The sequence below is a fragment of the Polychytrium aggregatum genome (assembly GCF_025602895.1).
Source record: "Polychytrium aggregatum strain JEL109 chromosome Unknown BJ171scaffold_15, whole genome shotgun sequence".
In the NCBI taxonomy this organism is placed as follows: Eukaryota; Fungi; Chytridiomycota; class Chytridiomycetes; order Polychytriales; genus Polychytrium; species Polychytrium aggregatum.
In genome coordinates, this window is record NW_026516217.1 from 353,324 (window position 1) to 375,008 (window position 21,685).

Consider the following 21,685-nt stretch of genomic DNA (forward strand, 5'->3'; position numbering starts at 1 on the left):
TAACCGCCGTCGTGCCCTGGACCAGCCTGTGGGCAGGCAACTGCGAGCTTATTCTTCGAGGCTTAACGCTGGGGGTTATGCTGGCCGGCAAAGACGATGGTGGGTATATCTACGCCTTGGCGGGTATCCGGTCCGAACGAGGAGCTGACGCCCATTTGTCCATTCCTCCAGTCCTCGAGAAGCTCCAAACCGAGGATCACGTCCACTTGATGGCGTCATCGATCCACTTTGCGGACGACTTCATAAAGTCCGAGTCCGACTCCGAAGACCTCGCACAGTCCATCACTCAGTTTCATCTCATGAAGATGCGCCAGTCGTCCACTGCAAACAGGCCCGAACCTGCCCGAGCGGACGACGGGAATCCCGGTGCCGAGGGCCTGCAGCTTTTGGCCATGGTCATCGACAAGATCCTGGCTCGCATCCAGGTTTCGGCCTTCGACACAACCCTCAGGATTCACCATCGGTCCTCCATTTCGATGGCTCCCACGCTATCCACCGTCAGCGACGACCATCAACTCGAGCGCGACGACGGATTCCACTACCATCTGGATCTGTGTATCCCCAAGATCAGCTACTGCGACGAAACCCCAGGCCTCGACGATGACCCAGTCGAGCCGAGCTCGAAACGAGCGCCAAAGGACACCCCGACTGCTCGCTCCTCCTCCATATTGCCTCCAGAGATCACCAAGGTCGTCAGCTTCTATGGGATCCATGTCTCGCTGAACCAGGTTTCACACGAGTTTACTCCGGCCGGTATACCGCCGCTTGACGGTATCCAGACCCCTGCATCGCTCGGATCGCGTGCCAGTCAAGAGTTTCATCATGGCCCTGACCAGGAGTATTGCTGGGAGTCTGTGATTCTCTCCATGCCCCCAGAGCAAGAAAACCGAGTCACAATCAAGACGCTTCACTCCCCAGATCTGCCATCCACGAGAGACCCCGACGACGATCCTGACGACGACAGCTATACCCAGTATGAGGTCAATGTGCTGGTGCGGTGTCTTGCTGCCTTTGTAACTCCTTCGCAGCTTCAAATCCTCCTTGAAATTGTCGAAAACTTGGCCAAGGGGCAGGAGCTGATACAGCAGCAGAGAGCCTCCTCGAGCGCACGCAAAAATGCGCCATCTTCTCCTCCCCAATACGATCGGAGACTCTCGGTCGCCTCCTCGGCTCCTTCCCAAGAACCCACCTACTTCCTCTTCAAGTTCCATCTCCTGCAGCTCAATGCCTATGCAACCTATACCGACAACACGCCGCCGCCGTTCCATGTAGCAACCCTGTACTCGCTGCTCTTCAACAACTCGGATTTGTTTTCCAATCAAGCCGCCTTCCCAGCCCAAGGCTCCGATCTCTCATCAAGTTTCCTGACCCAAGTTAACACCCAGCTCAACACTCGTGTTGGTGTCGGCGTCGATGATGTCGTTTCGGACTACATTGGTATCGAGCATATCAAAGTCGAGCTCCACCATCTCATCGTGCGTCTCGACAACGGAAAGCCGTCTTCCGGATTCCAAACACCCGTTCACACGCTCTCGGTCACCCTGCAAGAGATCGAGATCGATGAATGGCTGCCGGAGGCAAATTTCTGTAAGTGTCTGCGCTCCGGCCATGATGCGCATTGGAGCTTGTTCCGCAGAGCAATCGGCACTTGTGGTGGTGATGGTAGGCGATTGCACAGCCTGGACCTGGGGACTGATGCACGACCTTTTCGTATGGGACTCATACACTTCCTGTGTCGCGGCTGTAACCTATAGGGACTCCTCACGAGAAACAGCAGCATCACCCTCCGTTCCGCACGTACAATCCCATTCTCCAGTTCGATCCCAACTTTGACACCAAGCACGTTTCCAACATGTTGGCGCAGGTGTCAGGCTCCTCGAGCCATCCCCCCCAGCCCAAGCGATTTCCCTTTACTTCTCCCCGAATCAGCAGTAGCGTGGGATTAGCCGCAATGAGACCTCCGGGCCAACACAGGCTGAGTTCCTCCAAGGTCAAGCGTCCAGCCGTTCATATCCTTGTCGAAAGCGGGACCGGGTCGTCGAATGTGACCGTGACGTTTGCGCCGACCTTTCTCTTTGTGGACTTTCTGATGATCGACCGCATGGAGACCTTGATCAAGGCGCTCCAAAAACCCGAACAGCTCCATCAAAGCCACACGAGCGGTAGCGACAGCGAGCCTCTCAGCCATCTAAACCGAGACTTTGAGGTAGAGCCTCTCTCACCGGTAAGCTAATTGCGCTTTCAGTCATCTGATGCCTGTGCAGAGGAGTCGCGCTCAGGAACCAAAGATGACCTGGGATCGATAAGGGGCATCTTTTGTGTGTCAGTGTCGCAGGCTTGAATGTCGCCAATCTGTAGCTGTGGAAAAATTGGTGGGCCACATTCGACATCGACCGTGGGCTGGCCATAGATGCGACCGTGCTGCTAGGCTCGTGCAATGTCGATGCCAGTCAGCGACCTGCCTAAGCAGCATGCTTCGCTCACGAACGAGAGCATCTTGTCTCGAGACAGCCATAGCTCGGATACTGACTCAATATTCATTGTCGTGTGCTTCTGAACTCAGGACCCACGGTCGGTCAATTTGACCTTGGATTGTCCGCTGTTGCGGGGGTGGATCATCCCTCCAAACATGCACTATTCTCTGTCGCAAGATCTGCACTCTCCAAAGAAGAACAGATGCTTCACCACCCCAGAGATGCTTTGTATCGACGTTCTCGGGATCAAAGCCACCTCAGTTTTGCAGTCTCGACAACACGGCTTTGATCAGAGAGCCCATCCTGCTGGATCCGATGCGCTGGGCGAGTCCATGCAGTTTGCAATCGAGTATTCCGAGGTGGGATGCAGCTTGGCTGTGCCTGCGAAACTCAATCGCAAGATTGTCGATGGCCTTGTATATGGTAAGGTGATCGTTGCGCTTTCGCCGGCGAGCACATTCGTTTCGTGTGCATCCAAATGTGTATCAACGGAGTCGCGATGCAGTTGGAAAACGTGACGCTTATTCCTCTGCTTTATAGATGTCGATGTCAAGCCCTTCCTGCATCTGAGACATGCCCCGGAAACCAACCCATTCTCAAACTCGCGTTTGGACACTTTTGGCAATCGGCCCAGAATTGAAGTCACTGTCACCCCCAAAGTCCGCATCGGGCAAGAGTCCCGGCCTCGCGACGGCCCTGCGATTGATCCGTTCTCGAAGGCTGCTATGGAAGAGGACATGCAGTTTGGGTCACAGAGTTGGTATGATCTGGGCAACACTGGACACCGTTGGAGAGAAGGATCCCAGCCTGGGCCTGGATTTGATAGGGCCAAGAGCACACATCACGACGACGCCGAATTGTGGTTCAAGCAAATAACCATTCGCGAATCGGTAAGACTAGCTTGGTTGCTGTGCCTATTTCCTTCTCCATCTGCGGACCGGCTGTGGTCTCGGTACTCTTGAGCAAGTTGCCAAAGTATATGAGAAGTGTCAGATGGTGCACTAACCGCCGCCATGGCACCATCCATTGCCTATGAAACTACCCACGGCCGCTGGTATTGTTGCACAATCATTCAACCTGGGCACTCCTATGGCTTTGGGTTTGAATCGCGGCGTTACCTTTTTTTTCGGATGTCCCCAGTTAATCTATTTGAACTGGAGCATCTCGGCCGCCCACGTCGCCTTAGCCAAACCCGAGCTGGATCTGCTTCAGACGCTAATCAATCAGCTCTCGCTGTGGCAGCCATTTCGCCAAGAACTCGATCCGTTCTCCCCGTCCACACCTGACCCTGCCTTCATGACGTTTATGCACAAATCTGCGATGAGCCAGAGCGAGAACCAGAGCGTTTACGAAGACGCGCACACGAGCATTCACATAAAGCTCGGCCCAGATGGGTTTGCTTCCGAGAGGAACCACGAAAATATGGAGGGCTATAGCCCTCGACTGGAGCAGCACATACCACAAAGCGAGTATGTGGAAGCCAAGCCCACACCGCTATCGCTCCTGGCCGGGATCGACAAGGGTGAGTTGATTTCTGCTGCTGTTGAGTTCGAAAGGCGCCGTTCTTGTGTTGGAATCGGTGTGACGTAACGCTCCTGCGCCGCATATTCGTCGTGCCCAGCCTGAATGTGACTTCCAGTGCATGGGCATGCACAAATATCTCTGTGGTCCTATATTTGGGGAATGCTATCTCTGGGGAGTGCTCTATCTGGGGAGTGCTACATCTGACGAGCGCACGCTGTCCCACTGGCTTCATCCATGTCATACATCAGCATATGTGCGGCTGTTTTCGTCGGAGCATCCAGGGAAAATGACTGCCGAGCCTTCTCGCAGCTGGATCTATGGCCTCGATATCGATGAGCTCAAGATCTTTGGCATTGCAAGCCACGACGGCCAGGTAAAGAGCAGCGTTCTTTGGGCTCCCAGCAACGGCCGAGCACAGTATCGCTGACCCGTATTCTCGATCTCTATCCCAGCCAACGTCCTACTTTTGGATCGATTGCGAGGATATGGTCGCCAGGGACTGCAATGCCTTGACCGAAGAGACTACTCGACTTGTCTACAGGACGATCCCGCGTCCGCTTGACGTGAGTGTTGAGGCCAGCGAGCCCCCGGACGTCGATGTATCCTTCTCTCCATCTCACACAGACACATTCCATTCAACAGAGCACGCCCGTATTGTCCGTATATGTTGTCTCCACCTTTGATGCAAGCCTGAATTCCAAGGAAGCCTCGATACTTGTCCGATTGTCCAACACAACGCTACGACCTATCTTGAACTCGAAGATTGCTGAAGACCTGATTCCGTTTTTCAAGGAGCCGGAAGGGGTAAGCTCTTGGCGATGCGTCCGCTGGGCATCCGCTGAACACGCATCCTGTACTGCGTTGTTCGCTATGGCCTGGTGAATCAAATGCGTGCTGACAGTTGGCGCTCTGTAGATCATCTACCCGGAAATCATCAGCGGATTCACGAAGCTCACTGCCCTGTTGCGAGACATTTCCATCGACTACCGGCCTATGTACCTGCCAACCCGAGCGATCTTCAGAATTGAGGGACTCAAGGTTCGTCACCCGCACCATGAACCACGACCTGATGCATTCAGCCAGCCAAAGATCATCGGTGTTGGGTGCACTTCCGATCGATTCGTGCGTTGATGAAATGCCCGTACTGAGCTAACCTGATTTGCTTGGCCTATAGGCCGCCAGCACCCTCATCACCGACTCGCCAACCATGGGCTTGGAGCTCAATCTGCACAGCGGGGCATTGTATTTGCTCGATGGATGCACTCCTGTCCAGCAGAATACCGACTTTGGATATCTTGGCATGGGACTCTCTGAGTCTCTGGAGGTATCAAAATCGTCGCGTCGTTCATCCTTCCGCTAGGCTTTCTATTTTTTCTCCCATCTATCTTTTGCCATAGGCTCACTCTGCGATTCGCTCGCCCTCGCTCTCACAGCAAAGCGGCTTTGTCAGCGCCGCCAAAATCAAAGAGCTCCAAGTCTTCCTCCGGACCAACCGTGGCGACATAATGCCCGAACTCGAGGTAGGAATTACCCTGTTGGACAGTCTCTGGTTTTCATCGAATCAGCAGATATGCATTTTGACTGATGTTGGCTGATGTTAACGCCCCTGATGACTCTGTCCCTAATGTCATTGGTGGATGGCTGCCTCGGTTTCAGCTCGAGGTTACCAACCAGCAGATCTACATCGACACCTGTGCCGACACGCTTGCGACGACCCTGTCTCTCATTCAGTACATGGCAAGCGGCAAGGATATCCATGGGTAGGTCCAAGCAACCTATATCACGTCAAACTTGATCAGCTTGGTTGGAATCGGCCAAGCAGACCTTCGCAACGGTATCCTGCTAAACCGCTAATGTAGATTGAACTACGGCGACACAGAAATGCCCCGCCACTCACCCCCGACGACACCGAGGCCGAGGACGACGACAGCCTCCCCGATGCTGCCGTGTACGACGATATCATGGGTATGCTAGACGTATCCTTGGATGCTTGTGGTTGCTTGCGTGTCTATTTCTTGATTGCCGGATCATTCTCCCGCTGAATATGCTGCCCTTCCCTGGTGTCTGATTCCGCATAGCCCATATCGAGGAGAATGCATTCGATGCCAAGAGACCAAGTCAACCATACGAACAGCACAGCCCTGGTCTCGATCACGACGAAATCGACGCCGCTCTCGAGGACGACTTTTTCTTGAGGACGATGGGGCAGACCATCCTGATTGAGCCAGAGGCTGAATTTCCAACTGCTGTATCCCAGAAGGAGGTCGAGCGAACGAGAGCGCAAGTTAGATTCAGGGAAAAGTCCAGCAAGCAAGCTGGCTCTGCCACTGCTGAGGCCAGTGAAGTGACTGTCCGAGTATTCGAGGGAAGCGAAAGCATATGTTTTGTGGACGACTACTTTGCGCACTCCAGCCACGGAAACGACGATGACTCCATTGAGTCCATCACAGGGTGGGTAAAGCAGATTTTGTGTATCCATAAATCTTGGCCGGACTTGAACAGGAACATGGCCGTCGAGCGCGATCTTTGCCGCTTCGTCGGGTGAGTCTGACAACATTTTCCTTGTGTTTCACGTCTGAACCAACTACAAGACTCCCGCCCAGCAAGATCCGCATTCGGGTGAAAGATTTCGATGTAACCTGGCGCATTTTTGAAGGATTCGACTGGGCCCAGTCGCGCGAACAGCACTCGAAGGTGCACAGCTCTGAGCGACCGAAAGACGCAGTGCCTCAAGCCAAGGTCTCCGCAAGCAGCACCAGCGCACCTCAAAGCCAGCGACGCAAGGACAGCTTCAGCTCGGAAAGCTCCGGAAACATGGGGCCCATGATTGTACCGACTCTGGACCTGTTCAGCTACGGCGACGACTTGAGTGACTCCTTTGATCAGGGCGCTCAAGTGTTCAAGTCTGCGTATGGATCCGGATACTTTTATCCTCCCGTGGATGAGGACAGCGCCTCCAATACGTATGGATATGGCTCCGAAGACCAAATTTCCGAGGCTGCCTCTCGCCGATCTGGGCACAGTCGCAGTGTCGCTCAGGAAAGCGTTACAACCGATCGAGCCCGCCCGACTCCATTCCCGCGACCGCCCGATCAGAGCTCGGGGATGCTCACACGCTCCCAAAGCTCGTGCATCGAGTTCCGAGCCACAAACATCAGCCTGGAGCTCGACCAGTATCTCCCCCACGAACAGTACGCCTCGCGGCTGGTCTTTCAGATTCGTGACTTTGAGATCATTGACAACGTGCCGACTTCTGTATGGCGAAAGTTCATGGGCCACATGAGAGCCGACGGGCAGCCGCGTGAAACCAAATCCAGCATGCTTCGAATTGAGATGCTCAATGTTCGCCCATCGCCTGGAACAAGTCCGGCGGAAGAGATGCGACTCAAGGTGTGTTGTTGCATGGCCGAGTGTAGGGAAGAACTGAAAAGCGGCTCTGCAATGGAGGGAGATGGCTCAGGCATCTGTTTGCACCGATCACTTCACCTAACAACGTCGCTTGGCTTGGAATATGGGTTGGCTCGGCTTGTCACAGGTCCAGCTTCTCCCTCTCCGGTTCTACATTGATCAAGATGCTTTGAGCTGTCTGCTCAAATTCTTCTCGTTCGAAGACGACACGGTGCCCAAGAACCCTGGCCGCAGCAAGACTGAAGACAACACGTTTTTCCGTAAGTTTCTGCCGAGAAGTGCCGTGCTGGTGATCCGGCGACTCGTTCGTTGCTCTGGTATACCAAAGTGTGATCATAAGCACAACCGGATCTAGCTCGGACAAAACAGCCCTGACGAGACCGTGGCTGCACTCCTACGTTCACAGAATGGGTTCAGATCGAGCCCATCCAGGTCAAACTCGACTACAAGCCCAAGCACGTCGACTATTCCCAGCTCAAGGATGGCAAACTGACCGAGATCATGAACTTTTTCCATCTCGATGGTGCCGAGCTGATGCTGGAACGAGTCAGACTCCACGGAGTAAGAAAGTCCCGTACTGCAGAGGACGTGGGCGCTCTGAGCGCACCAGGATGGCTGGGAAGAACAGACATTGGTCGTCGCTGGTATCTTTCGGTGGCGTTGCCAGGCGGCACTTGCGGGTTACGAGAGGCCGCGAGCTTTGCTTGTTGTGGCCGAGGAGCCTTGCGTCCCTGCTGGAAATTGTCAACTCATCGCCGATGATATCTCTACCGACGATCGAATACCTTGCACTTGCAGATCAAAGGATGGGTCAAACTTGTCGAGAATCTTGTGCGAGAATGGCTGCCGCATATTCAGAAGACTCAGGTGCCCAGGGTCATCTCGGGCGTCAGCGGCGTTCGTACGCTCGTCAACCTGGGCGCGGGCATCGCCGATTTGTTCACGATGCCGATCGAGCAGTACAAGAAGGATGGGCGAATCCTGCGCGGTAAGCAGGGTGGATCCGTGGGTCGCGATGAACCAACGAAATGCAGTTGCACATGGTGTTATCGAAGAACTTCACTGACCCAGCTTGCTGTGGTGCTGGACGTTGGTGCTGCAGGTATCCAAAAGGGCACCCGAGCGTTTGCCAAGGCGGCGACGCTGGAGACGATCAAGCTGACCACCCAGCTTGCTGTTGGCACGCAAGTACTGCTAGAGCATGCCGACGACATCCTCTCGAGTGACAAGGATGACCAAGCCAGCGGTGACGGGGGCATGGGCCGAGAGGCTGTCAGCAAGTACTCGGACCAGCCCAAGGATGTCCGCGAAGGTGTGGGGCTGGCATACCGCAGTCTCAGTCGCAATCTTGGCACGGCTGCCAAAACGATCATGTCGGTGCCGACAAACATGTACGACCGCGGCGGAAGCCAGGTGGGTTGACGTTGAAGCAAACAGCATTGAGAACGGAAGCTGCCGGTCTGTTTTGCAGAGAGTCAGCAGTGCCGGTGAGGTTTGGCCAAACGGTTTCGATGCTGGTCTGGTGTGCTGCACGACAATGATGTTGACTCTCTCCGCTCACGAAATGCCATCGATGCTCTAGAGCGGCGTCAAGGCAGTCATCCGTGCTGTGCCAAGCGCTGTTCTGAAGCCCATGATTGGGGCGACTGAGGCGGTCTCGAAGACGCTCATTGGCCTGCAGAACACCATCGATCCAGACAAGCGGCTTCAGATGGAAGACAAGTATGTAGCCTGTGCTGATTGATGGATGTGCTGCTGTCCTGCTATTGCCGTGTTGCTTCTTGATGCCCGAGCAACGAGCCACTGCGGTGATTTTCCAACCAATGCTGATGTTTATTCGTTCGATGGGACGAATCAGGTACAAGGGTACATGAAGAAATTGCGGTCGGGGCTGAACCGGCTCCGTCAGTCTCGTGGAAGAAATGCAATCTTCAGCCACAGCGCGGATTCTACAGTCAGTCCAGAAAACGCCATCAGTGATACCGGTCTGCTGATCCGTAAGCTCCAGTGAGCAAGCCATGAGATTGTTTCGCATTCTGGTCGGCAAATCTCTTGGTTTTCGTTGGTTTGGGAAGCATGGTATTGAATACACTCGGTCGATTTTATGTGGCGATTGGTGTTGATGTCTCGATGTGAGAGTGTGGTACATTCACTCGATGTGAGAGTGTGCTGAATTCACTCGGCTCTGGACAATCCCATGGTGTATCGATATCAAGATACTTGGCCTTCTCGAGTCGCTTGGCTTCCCGGCACTGTGAGCACTCCTGGAGATCGAGTTGCTTGAATCGCCGTCGCCGGGTCAGGCTGCTTGTCCAGCTGTTTGTCCAGCATGTCTCCATCGAACACATGGCGAATGTATCGCAGGAAGGAAGCCACCCTGGGGATCTTGGGCTTGGTGTGGTGCTCATCTATTACTGGCGCAGCTCGAGGATGCAAATGGAAACAAGAGGAACAGGTACCATTCCAAGCCGGGTCAACGACGAACCGACAGCAACAACTGTACACGAGAGTACGATACGATCATAGGTGTATTGGACACGACCCCAAGGAGAGACAGAAACTGGCATCAAGCAAACGGAGTGCAGCACAGACAGAACTAACGAGCAATATTTAGAAGGAAATCGAGGAGCCGGGGAGACGAAGGGGCCAGAGCGAGAATCAACGCAGCGACAATGGGGTCACAAACTCAGTTGCCGAAGAGATGCAGCGAGATGCGCGGGTTTACTATAGGACATGAAGCCGTTCATCGAAATGATGCTGTGCCTGCTGCTTGGCCGTCGATGCTCGGGTCTTTGTTGTCGCCAAATGCAAGCTCCAGCTGGCGTCTGGAGAACAGGTACAGGTACAGGTGCAGGTACAGGTACAGATCAGATCAGATTGGTGAGCGACGTGGACCAACACGAAACAGAAAACGGTCTTCCAGAGACAGGTCAGTGTTTGCACGTCGTTTGTCGTCGATGGGGCCAAGGGTGGGCATGCAGTCTCTCGGTGGTTGTACATTGTTCTATCGATATATGAGCCGCGCGGATGTAAAGGACGCAAAGCAAGTCGAGAGCAAGTCAAAAGAATCAGGGGCAATATCGCTGGGGCCTCGGAAAGTCGAAAAAAGAAACTCTCCTCCCCATCGGGATCCATGATCCAAGGCGGTCCAGTTGGCAGAGTTTGTCGCTACAGTGCTTGCTCAGGTTCACGTCGTAGTCATCCAGAATGATCGATGTCAACTTGGCATGGTCGTCGTCGTGCCTCTTCGACAAACACACGGAAGAATCGATGGCTTGAAAGCGAAAGACTCCACCCAGGAGTCGAAGGATGAGGGATAGTGGGATAGCTGGGCCCTGGAAGACGGCTTTGTCTCGGCAGCTACTCGTCGATGCGAGTAAAGACGCGCAGAGCGAACGGTGGGCTCGATGCGTCGCTGTCGATGCTTTGGAGACTCCTTCCAGAGACCAGGCCGCTGGTGATCTGGGGCGACGACGAGAACGACGAGAACGACAGGTTCGTGGCGCTCTGCGAGAGGATGACATTTCGGGTTTCGACGAGCTGGTCGGTGAGGGACTCGGTTCGGTGCACGGAGCGCAGACTCTGCGAGGCCCGGAGCGAGGGCGTTCGACCAAACAGGTCTTCGGAAAAGAGAGAGGATCCATCATCGTCGTCCCGGATCTGCACTTGTCGAATGACCACGGGCCTGCCAATATCGACATTGGCCGGGGCGCCTTCGGTCACGTCGACGGTCTTGAGGCCCTGCACCTGCACGATCGGCTTGGACAGATGGCGGGTCAGCGTCCCCGTTTTGGTCTGGACGGCGTATTGTTCAAGAATGGGGGTGAAGGTGTTGGGTTCGGCAGCGGTATCGGCGAAGGGATTTGTGACGATTTGGCTTCCAGACAGCACAACAGCTTCGTTGAACGGGTTCTCACCGATGGGGACGAGGCTGGCAGCCGGACTGCCGAGAGCAGACTCAGAAGGGTGAGCGATCAGACTCGGCGTGATGGTCGAGGGTGTGGATGGAGCACCCGGGTTGAACAGAGAGTTGGCATTCAGCATGTGGGAATAGCGCTTCAGCACAGCAAGGGTGGCGGGTGGGAGCGATTCGAGGGAGACGAGCTCGCTCGTGAGCGACTGGGCCGAAGGCGATGTAACCAAGAGCGATGCTGTTGACATGCGCTCGGTCGAGAACTTTGCGGCCGTTCCGCCATTCAGGACAGCTGCCGTGGCCGGGTACCGGGTGGACAGGACGAGCGGCACCGGCGTCGACGGGATTGAGGGACTGAAGCCCGAGGAGGCAGCGACGTTCTCTGAGCTCGTGGATCGCATGGACGACAGGGATGAGAACGCTATCGGGGCCTCGACATCGGGATCGGCAATCTTGGTGGCAAAGTTGCCGAGGAGGTCATTGAGTCTGTGGGTGCTGTTGCCTGTGGGGAACCGTCGACTGTTTCGCCATCGGACATAGACAAAGTAGACGACGAAGCCAGCCAGGGCCATGATGGTGAATGTGACAATGACAGGCGTCAGCCATGGGCTCTGGTCCTGCCCGGCTGTTGTGTTGGCTGCAGGGCTCGTTCCCGGAGCACCAGGAGCCCCAGAGGGCGTTGGAGCAAAGGGTGCAACTGAGGGCGTGAAACTAGTTGGTGGCCCAAGCGAAACAGGCTGAGGTGCAGAGGGCTGAGCCGAAGCAGTGGAAGATGGGACCACAGATCCTGGGACCGAAGAAATGGCTGGGCTGGGAGCAGGCACTGGAGCGTTACTCGTGGACGAAGGCGAGGGCGGTGGAGGTGGAGACGGCGGCGGAGGAGGAGGAGGAGGAGGAGGAGGCGGTGGTGGTGGTGGTGGTGGAGGAGGAGGAGGAGGAGGAGGAGGAGGAGGAGGGGGTGGTGGTGGTGGTGGTGGTGGAGGACTGATGTTTGGGGAGACGAGAAAAGCGTCTGAATAGCTCGCGAAGAAGTTGTTGGAGCTGGTAAAGACGATTTGGGCGTAGCCGTACGGGTCGCTGGGTCTGACTTGGTAGGAGAACGACATTGGGCCCGTGAGGACCTGGTTGGAAGCAACGCTCCGCCAGCTGCCATCGAACATCTGAGGGTCATCGAGGACGCAGCGTCAGAGGGTGAACACGAAGCGCAGATCGAGCATGAGTTGGTTGAGACAAGAGCGATGGTAAAGACAAGCATGGCAGCAACCAAGGGACCGAGACTGACCACGAAATCGAGGTCGAACCGGGTTCCGAAGGCCAGGACGCCAAAGGCGGTATCGTACGAGAGCGATACTGTGTGCTGGCCAGAGCCCCATACGTCGGACGAAGTCGGGCTCTGGAGATGGGGATTGTGTAAGACCGATGCCGAGACGGGAAAGCGGCGAGGTTGTGGTAAGCGAGCGGCAACAGGGCCAACAGGGCGAGCAGATACAGAGATGCCATCAGGGTTTGAGCGTGAGTGGAGCAAAGGCAAACTGCCCAGAGGAAAGCGACAGCACTAGAAGAAGGATGGGAGAACGATTGGTGAGGGTGATGGCGAGACAACTTACAACAAACCCGACATTCACAGACTCGACTTGGGCCAGACGGGAGAGCAGTAGCAGCAACGGCAGCCACAGGCTGGAGCCGCGCTGGGTCGGCAGAGGTGCAGCCATGCTGGCGAGGGAGAGGGGCGCTCGGCTCGTCGGAGGAGGGCAAGACGACGAGCAAGACGACGGGCAAGAGGAAGGGCAAGACGGGGCAGGTCTTGGGGATGGGATACTCCGGCATGGGCCGGTGGATGCGCAAATGAAGGCGCGGCGACCCACGGCTTTGGCATGGGCGCGCCGGGAAGAGCCAAAAGGCGGTGGGTGAGGCGCGCCGGTGCCGCCCTTTGTTTGTGTGGTCGCGTTGTGAGCACACTGCCGGTGCACTGGGGGGACACTGTGGCCACAGTGTCTGTGCTGCCTTCGCTGCAGCCACTGTCGCGGACCCGTCCTTGCTGTCTGTCCCACCCTGTGCAACGTCAATTGCAGGCACGTCCGCGATTGGTGCGTCTCTGGCTGCTGCGATTGGTGAGCCCGGGGTGTCACGCCGGTGGCGGCTACGGTACAGGCACCAGCGCGTCCCGCCCGCCACCACCGGCACACATGCCCGTTGTCTGTGTGCGGCACAACTTGTGGCTTCGCCGCTGCGCTGGGAGGCAAAGGAGCAAGGCGCCAGGCCGCGTCGGCTTGCTGCTTCCAGAGCCACGCGCAGTTCGGCGGCTGGCACACGGCGGGTGGAGGCGCGCCAGGCAGGCTTCTGTCGACAGCGCTGCACCATGTCGGATGGTGTCTCGGAGAGAGCATCTGGGCATTCCATCGAGTGCAATCATCGAGGAGGAACAGCGCCATTTCAATCGCCAAGTTGCGGAGGGAGGGGCATGCATTCCACTCGTGGAGCTGCTCCGAACCGCGTGTGGTTTCCTGGCGGCGAGAGCGTCAAATGAATCAAACCGATGAGATCATTCAAGGAAACGTGAATGAGATAGGGCGTATATACATGAGATTCTGGGGCAATACTCTGCTGTCTCCGGGCACAACACCTCGCCCCGACGACTCGGACAAGTTGGACACTGTCGAGCCCTCCACCTCCCACATGGCACTTCACCTCGTTGATGCCATTCATGGATTGGAGTGGATTGGAGTGGATTGGAATGGATTGGAATGGATTGGAGTGGATTCAGACAACTGTCCCAGACCGTACTCCCCATGTCCACCGGCTTGGGACTGTCCATCAACGCTCTGCCGTCCATGTCATCCCATTCATCTGTCGATATGTGTTGCCCAGCACACATCTGTCGCTGCAGGCCGAATCGGATGGAATCTTGCTTCACAGGAATATTGTTCTGGCTGGGTGACACCCGTCCCGAAACAGCAGGTCTGTATGACGATGGTATCACCAAGCCACACCATGTGGACGGTATCAACGAGAAATCAGCACATCGCCCCTCATACACCCCGCTGTCGCCCCTGCTCTTCGTCGGCGTTTCTGCTCTTCGTCGTCGTTCCTGCTCTCTGCTCTGCCTCGGCTGCCTCCCATCTGCGGCCTGTCTCCATCGCTACTTTCCGCCACGCCTGCTTCAACCGAAACGATGGCAGAATCATCCCTTGTCTACGGGTATCTTGCTCGCTTCGACCTGCTCACCATCCTGATCACAAATGACGCCTTCATTCGCGCTGCGAGTCCACCCTTGTTCGCAAAGCTTCTGAGAGTCTCGAAGCAGACTCGGGCCATCCTCAATACCGACAAGATATGGGAACAGTTACTATTCCATAAACTGCAAATCACACCCGAATTCCTGTTCGAGGGTGTCGATCCCTCTATCGATCGGTTGAAAGTGGCGCAAGGGCTCCTCTGCTATACCCAAAGGCAGAATCAGCACAGGCCAACCAACCCATCGATGCTGGAGAAGGAGAACGAGCTCTGGTCTGAAGTCTATCGAGACAGACGGCTGTTCAATCGAGTGCAACGATACTGCCAAGTGACCGACCCAGAGTTCCACTTCCCCGAGGACGCAAGACCAAACAGATCCAAGCAGCCATCCGTCGAGGAGATGATCACGATCGCTGAAAGACGAAACTTTCCCTTCCAGTGGCCGATAGAGATGGAAAGATGGCCAAGTTTCACGATTCGACCCAGTGCGAGAAGGGGTGGAAACACCTATGTTTCCAGGCTTTTGCCATTCGATATCCCAAAGATCGACCGCATGTGGACAAAGGAACTGACTCTTGAGGATGTGTCATTTCTGGAAGTGTCTGGATGGTCCAGATGGCTCTCCAATATTCAAGAGCTGACCATCAGACATAGAAACCGGGATCGAGTGGCTGGTTCGCTGATCAGCTTGGAAGGCATGCCGAAGGAGCTGCCCATGCTTGCAAAACTCGACCTGAGTGAATGCATTGAACTCAAGTCACTCAAGGGAATGCCTGAGATGCCAAAGTTGGAGACACTTTATCTCCCCAAGTCCATCGAGTTCCTTGAAGGCATGCCGAAGGAACTGCCCATGCTCACATGGCTCAGCATGAGTGGATGCAGTGAGCTCAAGTCGCTCAAGGGAATGCCTGAGATGCCAAAGTTGGAGAAACTCCTTCTCCCCAAGTCCATCGAGTCCCTTGAAGACATGCCGAACGAGCTGCCCATGCTTGAAAGGCTCAGCTTGAAAGAATGTAACCAATTGAAATCGCTCGAGGAAATATCCGAGATGCCACATCTGAAAGCGCTTGTGCTCCCCAAGTCCATTGAGTCCTTGGAAGGCATGCCAAACGAGCTGCCTCGCCTGACATGGTTCGACCCGAGTGAATGCAGTGAACTCAAGTCGCTCAAGGGAATGCCTGAGATGCCAAAGTTGGTGACGCTGAAGCTCCCCAAGTCCACCGAGTCCCTTGGAGGCTTGCCGAGGGAACTGCCTTCGCTAAAGCTCCTCACATCCCCATGATCTATTGGACTCGCGTCTCTTGGTTGGCCGTCAGCGGTGCCGATGTTGCTTGAGCTCGACATTCCAACCGGCATTGAGGCCCTCGTCGATGTTCCCGAGGAGCCTCCGTCCTCACCAAGCTCACTATCTCCTCGCGCAAACCCCACACCATTGAGCCAACTCCCAAGGATGCCAAAGCTCAATCATCTCGTCCTCTCAAGTCAATTTGTGAGCCTGGCCGATTTGCATGTCAGTCAAAGCTCCCTCACAGTCCTCGATTTGCATGCTTGCTGCGAATTGGCGTCGTTGGATGACATTCCCTCGTATCTCAAGCTCGAGATTCTTCACTCCCCTCGATCGATTCGCAGAATCAGCGGACTGGTCGACAAGCTTCCCTCTCTCAAGACACTGTATTTGGATTCAAGTATGAGGCCATTCAATCGGTCCTTGTTGGATGGTATGTTTGGCCGATATGCTGACTCTTTCGGACTTCGAAAGATAATATCAGGACTACCGAAGGGATGTCGAGCTGTGTTCAACGATTCGGTCGAGTACACTTTTGGCCGATTCTCGAGGTAGCTCAGCATGGAGCTGCTCAATGTCATGTGTTCATTCTCCAGGTTTTACTCTCTATGTTTTCCATTCCACTCCGTTTCGGCTTGTTTCTTCCAATTCAAATTTCTTCCTCACACTTCCGACATCTCACTTCGTCCGATCGGATTGTGTGATATTCGTATTGGAGGACGGCTCTGGTGCTGTGGTGTGAGACGATCCTGCTTTGTTGCTGTCAAACCCGAAGCGAGTCCAAATCCCTCACAATCTATGACAGTCCACACACCGCACTTGGCCGTGAAATCAATCGAGAGCAGACACCAGTTGTCGTGGATATCCTGGGGCACTGCCTTCTCCCGCATTGTCGCTAGTGGATCTCCGTGAGTGATGATGACCATTGCAACTCCAGTCCATCCAGACCCCCAATGAGATCACAGCCTCGACTGAGGAAGATGGCTGTGGTCTGTGTCCTCGATGCATCCATCCATCGCCACCATGATCGGGCATCCGTGGAAGCAACGCATGAGAAATGGCAGAGGATCGAAAGCACGCACCACACTCCTGCATTGCTCCGTCAATGCCAGTCGACCAGATGTGTTGGATACTGTGCTCCGATATGGCGATACTTGGTGCATCTCGATCCGACAGCTGAGAGGCTCCCGACGGTGATGCCTGAGGTATAGACACTGAGTTGATCCGTCATCACAATTCCGAGTCATTTCCAGATCAGCGTTTGCTTATATTCACGATCCCGAAGCCAAACCCGGGGACTCCAGCAGGATGTCACTCTTCAATTTGTGAACCCTGACATACTCTCACATCGGGAGGCGTGGTGGCCCGGTACAACACATATGGGTCAATGATCGCTCTCAATCAGGTTGATTAGTTCCTTGATGTACTGGAAAGGCAACAGCATTAACAGGAAAGCCAGTTAGCCTTGCAAATTCATCCAGGGCTTATCATGCCGGAGGGGGGCTGCTCCCTCTCCATCATTTTTGTAGTCACTACCTACCTTGGCGATATCGTACGAGGAGCTTGCCAGCTGCTGCTTTGTTGTTTTGGACTGTGGATTCTGCATGATGCGGTTTCCGAGCTCATCGAGAGAGTAATTCGCCTGTTCAAGCAGCCCGAGGATAGCCATGCCTTCCTGATGGTAATACTGTGCTCCAGGCTTGGACAGCGTCGATCGAGATACTCCCAAGAGATTGGACACGATTGTTGTGATTCGGCCGACGGTGTCCCTGAACTCTTGGCCAAACTGACTCTGCTGTCGCATCGTTATCAATAGGGTTTGGATGGCCTGGACGATCTGGTCTGTCTTGTCTTCCAGATAGATCTGCGTAAAGCGATATGGTTAGTAAATGGTGTCGACGACGACGATGGTGATGATGATGATGATGATGATGATGATGATGATGATGATGATGATGATGATGATGATGATGATGATGATGATGATGATGATGATGATGATGATGATGATGATGATGATGATGATGGCACATCCCCATTCCTAGATCTTGTGGATTGATCTTGTTCAACCGACTGCACATTGCACATTGCACATTGCGTCGTGCCGACGTTCATTCCTACCTTGAGCTCCTCGATCGCATAGCTCTCTGGCCGTCCATTCGATGGCATTGTGTCATAGTCCTGGTCCCCATACTCCACATCAAACGTGTCTTCGTAGCCCCCGGACGCCACGCGCGCCTCGCTTGTAGCCGCTGCCGCTGTCGAGCCAGACCCGTTGAGGAGTTCGGCGAGCTCGGTGACGTTGCTGCATAGGCTGCCCAGCGCCGCTTCGAGCAGCTGAACGGACGACCTGCCGAGGTTGGTGGCGTGACTCTTGGTGGTGTTCATGAGACCGGTCAGCGAGTTGGACATGTTCATCTTGACATTGTCGATGTGTCCGCGGGCTTCGCCCGACAGCGGGACAGAGTTCTCGTATCGCTCACAGTCTTCAGTAATGTTCTTGCACGCCAGCACCACGGCCTTCATCGCCACCAAGACTCCGGTCGGCGAATCGCCGCTGCGTTGGTTGGCCACGATCCAAGTTAGCCGACGGCATTTGGTGATGCAACTCCGACGCCAAGGGCTGTGCGGCTCTTCTCAGGCTCTGCGATGGCATCACTCACCGCCCCGCGATCAGGAGATTGTCAGAAGCATCCTTCAGAGCCTTGAGGCGGTCCTCGGATATAGCCCTTTCGGTATAAGCTGGACCACATGTCGACCGCATGAGCGCTTTGTTGATATGAAACTCCAGATGCACAATCGGACCCTTCCCCACACTCCCACTTGATACCCTGTTAAAATCCATTGCGGGTAACTTACTGTTGAGCGGCGCCACTCCTTTGAGGTTGGCAAGTCTCTGATTCTGGTTCGGGTATGTTTCGCAAGGTTTAGTCACCAGAGCTTCCACAGTCAACACCCTTCGCAGCCCCGCCGCATCGTAAAGTCGTGCACAATGGGAGCCGCGAGAAGCAACCCCCGATGACGCAATTGCATGGGCCTGTGTACCTCCTCGGTGAGCTGTCGGATGACTGCTTGATTGCGGGTATTGACTTCGCCGAGCTCCTCGTTGGTCTTGGAGAGCGTCTTGATCTCCTCGAGTAGGTTCGATGCCTCCGACTGGATATCACCCGTGAGCTAGGCCAAGGGAATGTGCATATCGTGACGAATGAATCAGGGCACTCATCCTCGAAACGCGTGATGCTCACGCTAAACCTGTCCGCAAAGCCTCTGCGGACTATCTCTTGGCGTGTCTATTCTCAGTGCTTGCTGCGCAGTACCATCTTTCCACATACATGCTGCTGCTTGTTGTACGCATCCTGCAACAAGATTTGGTCTTGCTTGAGCTTGGACAGCTCTTGCTGGGATTGGCTCAGCTCGGTCTCGGCCTTCCTTTGTTTCTATGTCGAACAATCGTGAAGTGATCGCATAAACCTCTGTGGCTGACGTCTCCCGCCATCGATACAAGGAAGAGTGCAGCTCTATCGAGAGCACATCGGCAAATGAAACACTCGAAGCCATGGCTACCCACCTCGACAGCATTGTTGTACCCTTCTTCGAGCTCAATGACCTTGCTTCGGAGTTGCTGAATCATATAGGGAGGGGAGAATGCATATGCGAGTCAGAGGCCTCCGCGCAGCCTATTTAGTCGTCCGTGGAAGAGATCTCTGCGTCAAAGAGGAACTTACGTAGTTCTCTGCCTCCAGCTCACGGATTCGTCGGCTCAAAAACTCGATGCGCCCATCGCCTGGGTTGGGGCGCATATTGGACGATGATCGATCCTGTGCGGGACAGCATGATACTGTGTTAAAATCAATGTCCAGCGCTCGGGCTTGGTGCATTCGCCACCCGATCGAGCCGTACCAAAGAGTTGGTGTCGGAGCCTTCTTTCGACACCACCATCGTGCCGAGATCGGTCATTAGCCGATCCAGGTTGGCAAAGTTGATGGCCGACTCGGGGCGCATGGACTTTTTCGGAGGGTTTCTCTCCAAAGTGTACAAATCGTCTCGTTGCTAATAAGGCCACCAGCGGCAGTTTCAAAGTAGACATCCGAACGAGTCAGTTTGTGCGCTCCGCATCGGAGCAGTGCCGGCGATCTGCATTCTGTGGCTTGCGCTTACCCCTCCAGACATTGAGCTTTGAGCACGAGGTGGTGCCACCGGGATGGGCTCCTGTCAACCAAATGGAAAGTGGATCTATCAACATCGAGTGACGTTCCAACTACTCTTCCAGAACAATCGGTCCAAGCCCAACACTGGAGAGCCAGCCCGGCACAAGGCAGTGCGCTCGATCGGTAATGGCCGAGCGAGCGGCGCCGACGGCGTCGTTCCGTACCGGGATGCCGTGCTTGACCCGATATTCCTGGAGAAAGTGAGGGTAGCGACGCTCGATCTCAAAAAACACATCAGCCGCGAGGTCGCGATACCGAGTAAAGGTCAGGGTGGCGAGCTTCTGACGGGCTTGATTGCGCTTTTGGTGGAACTCCTCTCGGACGGGCAGAAACGGCACTGTGAGGTTGAAGCACGAGACGGGTGAGCCGCAAAGACGCTGTGCTGAGTGGCCGAAAGCGAATCTTCCAGCAGACCCCAGCCGAGAGTCCACGATATGAATCTTGGCTCTCCGACGTGCATGCTCTCGGCACCGATCTCCTGGGATAGGCACGCTTTCGGCGCTGACGACTCGAGGTAGATGTTTTCGCGATCCATTTGGTTCATCGACAAACTGTAGTCGGATCGCATTCGGTATGGATGTGATGCGTTGTCTGGGGGAGTCTGGCTCGGCTCCTCTGCCAGGGTGCGGCATGGCTCAGCGCTCATTGTCGTTCGTTGTCGTCCGGGGTCGGTGCTCGTTGGAATATAGTGAAGATGCTCTCGGCAAACTGCCGACTCGGCCGTGCCAACATCCACCATTTTGCCTCCCTTCTTGTGCCCTGAATCGCCATTCAAAGTGCTCACCACAGTGCCCATCCCCCCCTCCGCACGCTCCAAAACGTACCATTTGGATTGTTCGCTCGTCGCCTCTCCAGCTCGTCCGTTACATCTCGGGCAAGATCGGTGAGCTGTCCGTTGGCGAGCCGGACGAGCTTGTCTTTGCCAGCAAGCGCCCGGGTGGAGAGAGAGCCCTCGGCGGTGAGGCTTTGCAGAAAGTCCTGCAGAAAGGGGTAGAGGATCTGGTATTGCTGGTATGCAACGTCGTTCTCTTTTGACATGGCTGAGGGAGAGAGAGGCGGACCTGAGAGCGAAAGGCGTCGATTCCTGGCCAGAGCAGTGACGGTTTGGGGTCGGGAGAAGATGTCTGCCCAGTTGCTGGCTTTCGGATATCGGTAGAGCCGCACGGGAGGAGGGAAGCGGGCCGGACTTGGCTTTGTCGAGACAGCAACAAGAGCGGATGGACAAAATGCCGGGGGCCTGGCGGAATGGATCGGGCAGCAGATGCGGGGGTCGCGGCAGCGGCGGTGGGCGAAGATGCCTCGACCAGGCGATGCAAAAGAGGGCACGGGGAAGGTGCGGGGGCACAGGAGCCGGAGCGATGAGGGAAAAGGAGACCAGGCGGGTGCAGGTCTGGATCGGAGGCAAGCTCTTGCGGCTCGGGGGGGGGCCGGCTGGATGAACGGCGATCCTGCTGACCGGGGGTTGTTTCTGCACGGCGTCTTTGGGCGGTGCCGGACCTTTGGGCATCGTCCGGCCGTGCATTCGGTATCAGACCGCATCTGCAGGTGTGCGGACGACGTCGGCCATAGGCTTGCGGGATGCTTCTGGTCGCCCCCCCCCCACATCAAGCCGCCGGTAGCAGCATTTGGCCGATCACAG

At 55.4% G+C, this 21,685-nt stretch overlaps 5 protein-coding genes across 5 annotated transcripts; 3 read left to right on the top strand and 2 right to left on the bottom strand.

The window, feature by feature from the left end:
- Window positions 1–7,103: 7,103 nt before the first annotated feature.
- On the top strand, window positions 7,104–9,150 carry BJ171DRAFT_423327 (ATG C terminal domain-containing protein; the record flags this gene model as incomplete). The annotated part of the gene is made up of 6 exons (XM_053107594.1): window positions 7,104–7,388; window positions 7,534–7,666; window positions 7,813–7,967; window positions 8,205–8,394; window positions 8,509–8,819; window positions 9,001–9,150. The coding sequence occupies 6 exons, from the start codon at window positions 7,104–7,106 to the stop codon at window positions 9,148–9,150; spliced, it is 1,224 nt and encodes a 407-aa protein (XP_052967391.1).
- Window positions 9,151–10,654: 1,504 nt separating this feature from the next.
- BJ171DRAFT_71609 (uncharacterized protein) lies at window positions 10,655–13,088 on the bottom strand. Its single transcript, XM_053115842.1, has 3 exons — window positions 12,927–13,088; window positions 12,602–12,712; window positions 10,655–12,479 (listed from the first exon to the last, which is right to left on the bottom strand). Exons 1-3 carry the CDS (start codon window positions 13,029–13,031, stop codon window positions 10,767–10,769), a joined length of 1,929 nt encoding a protein of 642 aa, XP_052967392.1. The 5' UTR covers window positions 13,032–13,088; the 3' UTR covers window positions 10,655–10,766.
- A 1,251-nt stretch (window positions 13,089–14,339) lies between these two features.
- Window positions 14,340–15,835, top strand: BJ171DRAFT_567503 (uncharacterized protein; the record flags this gene model as incomplete). Its single annotated transcript, XM_053113468.1, has 1 exon — window positions 14,340–15,835. The coding sequence occupies exon 1, from the start codon at window positions 14,492–14,494 to the stop codon at window positions 15,833–15,835; it is 1,344 nt and encodes a 447-aa protein (XP_052967393.1). The 5' UTR covers window positions 14,340–14,491.
- BJ171DRAFT_501754 (uncharacterized protein) lies at window positions 15,391–16,650 on the top strand. The gene has a single exon (XM_053110702.1). It carries the CDS (start codon window positions 15,878–15,880, stop codon window positions 16,391–16,393), a length of 516 nt encoding a protein of 171 aa, XP_052967394.1. The 5' UTR covers window positions 15,391–15,877; the 3' UTR covers window positions 16,394–16,650.
- A 427-nt stretch (window positions 16,651–17,077) lies between these two features.
- On the bottom strand, window positions 17,078–21,662 carry BJ171DRAFT_501757 (uncharacterized protein). The gene is made up of 13 exons (XM_053110703.1): window positions 20,871–21,662; window positions 20,211–20,383; window positions 19,997–20,047; window positions 19,739–19,888; window positions 19,564–19,656; window positions 19,407–19,460; window positions 19,171–19,275; window positions 18,884–19,012; window positions 18,698–18,740; window positions 18,502–18,580; window positions 17,960–18,395; window positions 17,379–17,702; window positions 17,078–17,264 (listed from the first exon to the last, which is right to left on the bottom strand). Exons 1-13 carry the CDS (start codon window positions 21,649–21,651, stop codon window positions 17,223–17,225), a joined length of 2,460 nt encoding a protein of 819 aa, XP_052967395.1. The 5' UTR covers window positions 21,652–21,662; the 3' UTR covers window positions 17,078–17,222.
- Window positions 21,663–21,685: the final 23 nt, after the last annotated feature.

Excerpts from the sequence above, each read along its gene's own strand:
- BJ171DRAFT_71609 (XM_053115842.1), bottom strand. The coding sequence starts at position 13,031 with ATGGCTGCACCTCTGCCGACCCAGCGCGGCTCCAGCCTGTGGCTGCCG. Across the intron at positions 12,713-12,926 it reads CTGTGAATGTCGGGTTTGTT|AGCCCGACTTCGTCCGACGT; the intron begins GTAAGTTGTCTC and ends CCCCATCTCCAG. Across the intron at positions 12,480-12,601 it reads GGTTCGACCTCGATTTCGTG|ATGTTCGATGGCAGCTGGCG; the intron begins GTCAGTCTCGGT and ends GATGACCCTCAG.
- BJ171DRAFT_501754 (XM_053110702.1), top strand. The coding sequence starts at position 15,878 with ATGTTGCTTGAGCTCGACATTCCAACCGGCATTGAGGCCCTCGTCGAT.
- BJ171DRAFT_501757 (XM_053110703.1), bottom strand. The coding sequence starts at position 21,651 with ATGTGGGGGGGGGGCGACCAGAAGCATCCCGCAAGCCTATGGCCGACG. Across the intron at positions 19,657-19,738 it reads GCTCCGACACCAACTCTTTG|GATCGATCATCGTCCAATAT; the intron begins GTACGGCTCGAT and ends TGTCCCGCACAG. Across the intron at positions 19,276-19,406 it reads GGTACAACAATGCTGTCGAG|AAACAAAGGAAGGCCGAGAC; the intron begins GTGGGTAGCCAT and ends TGTTCGACATAG.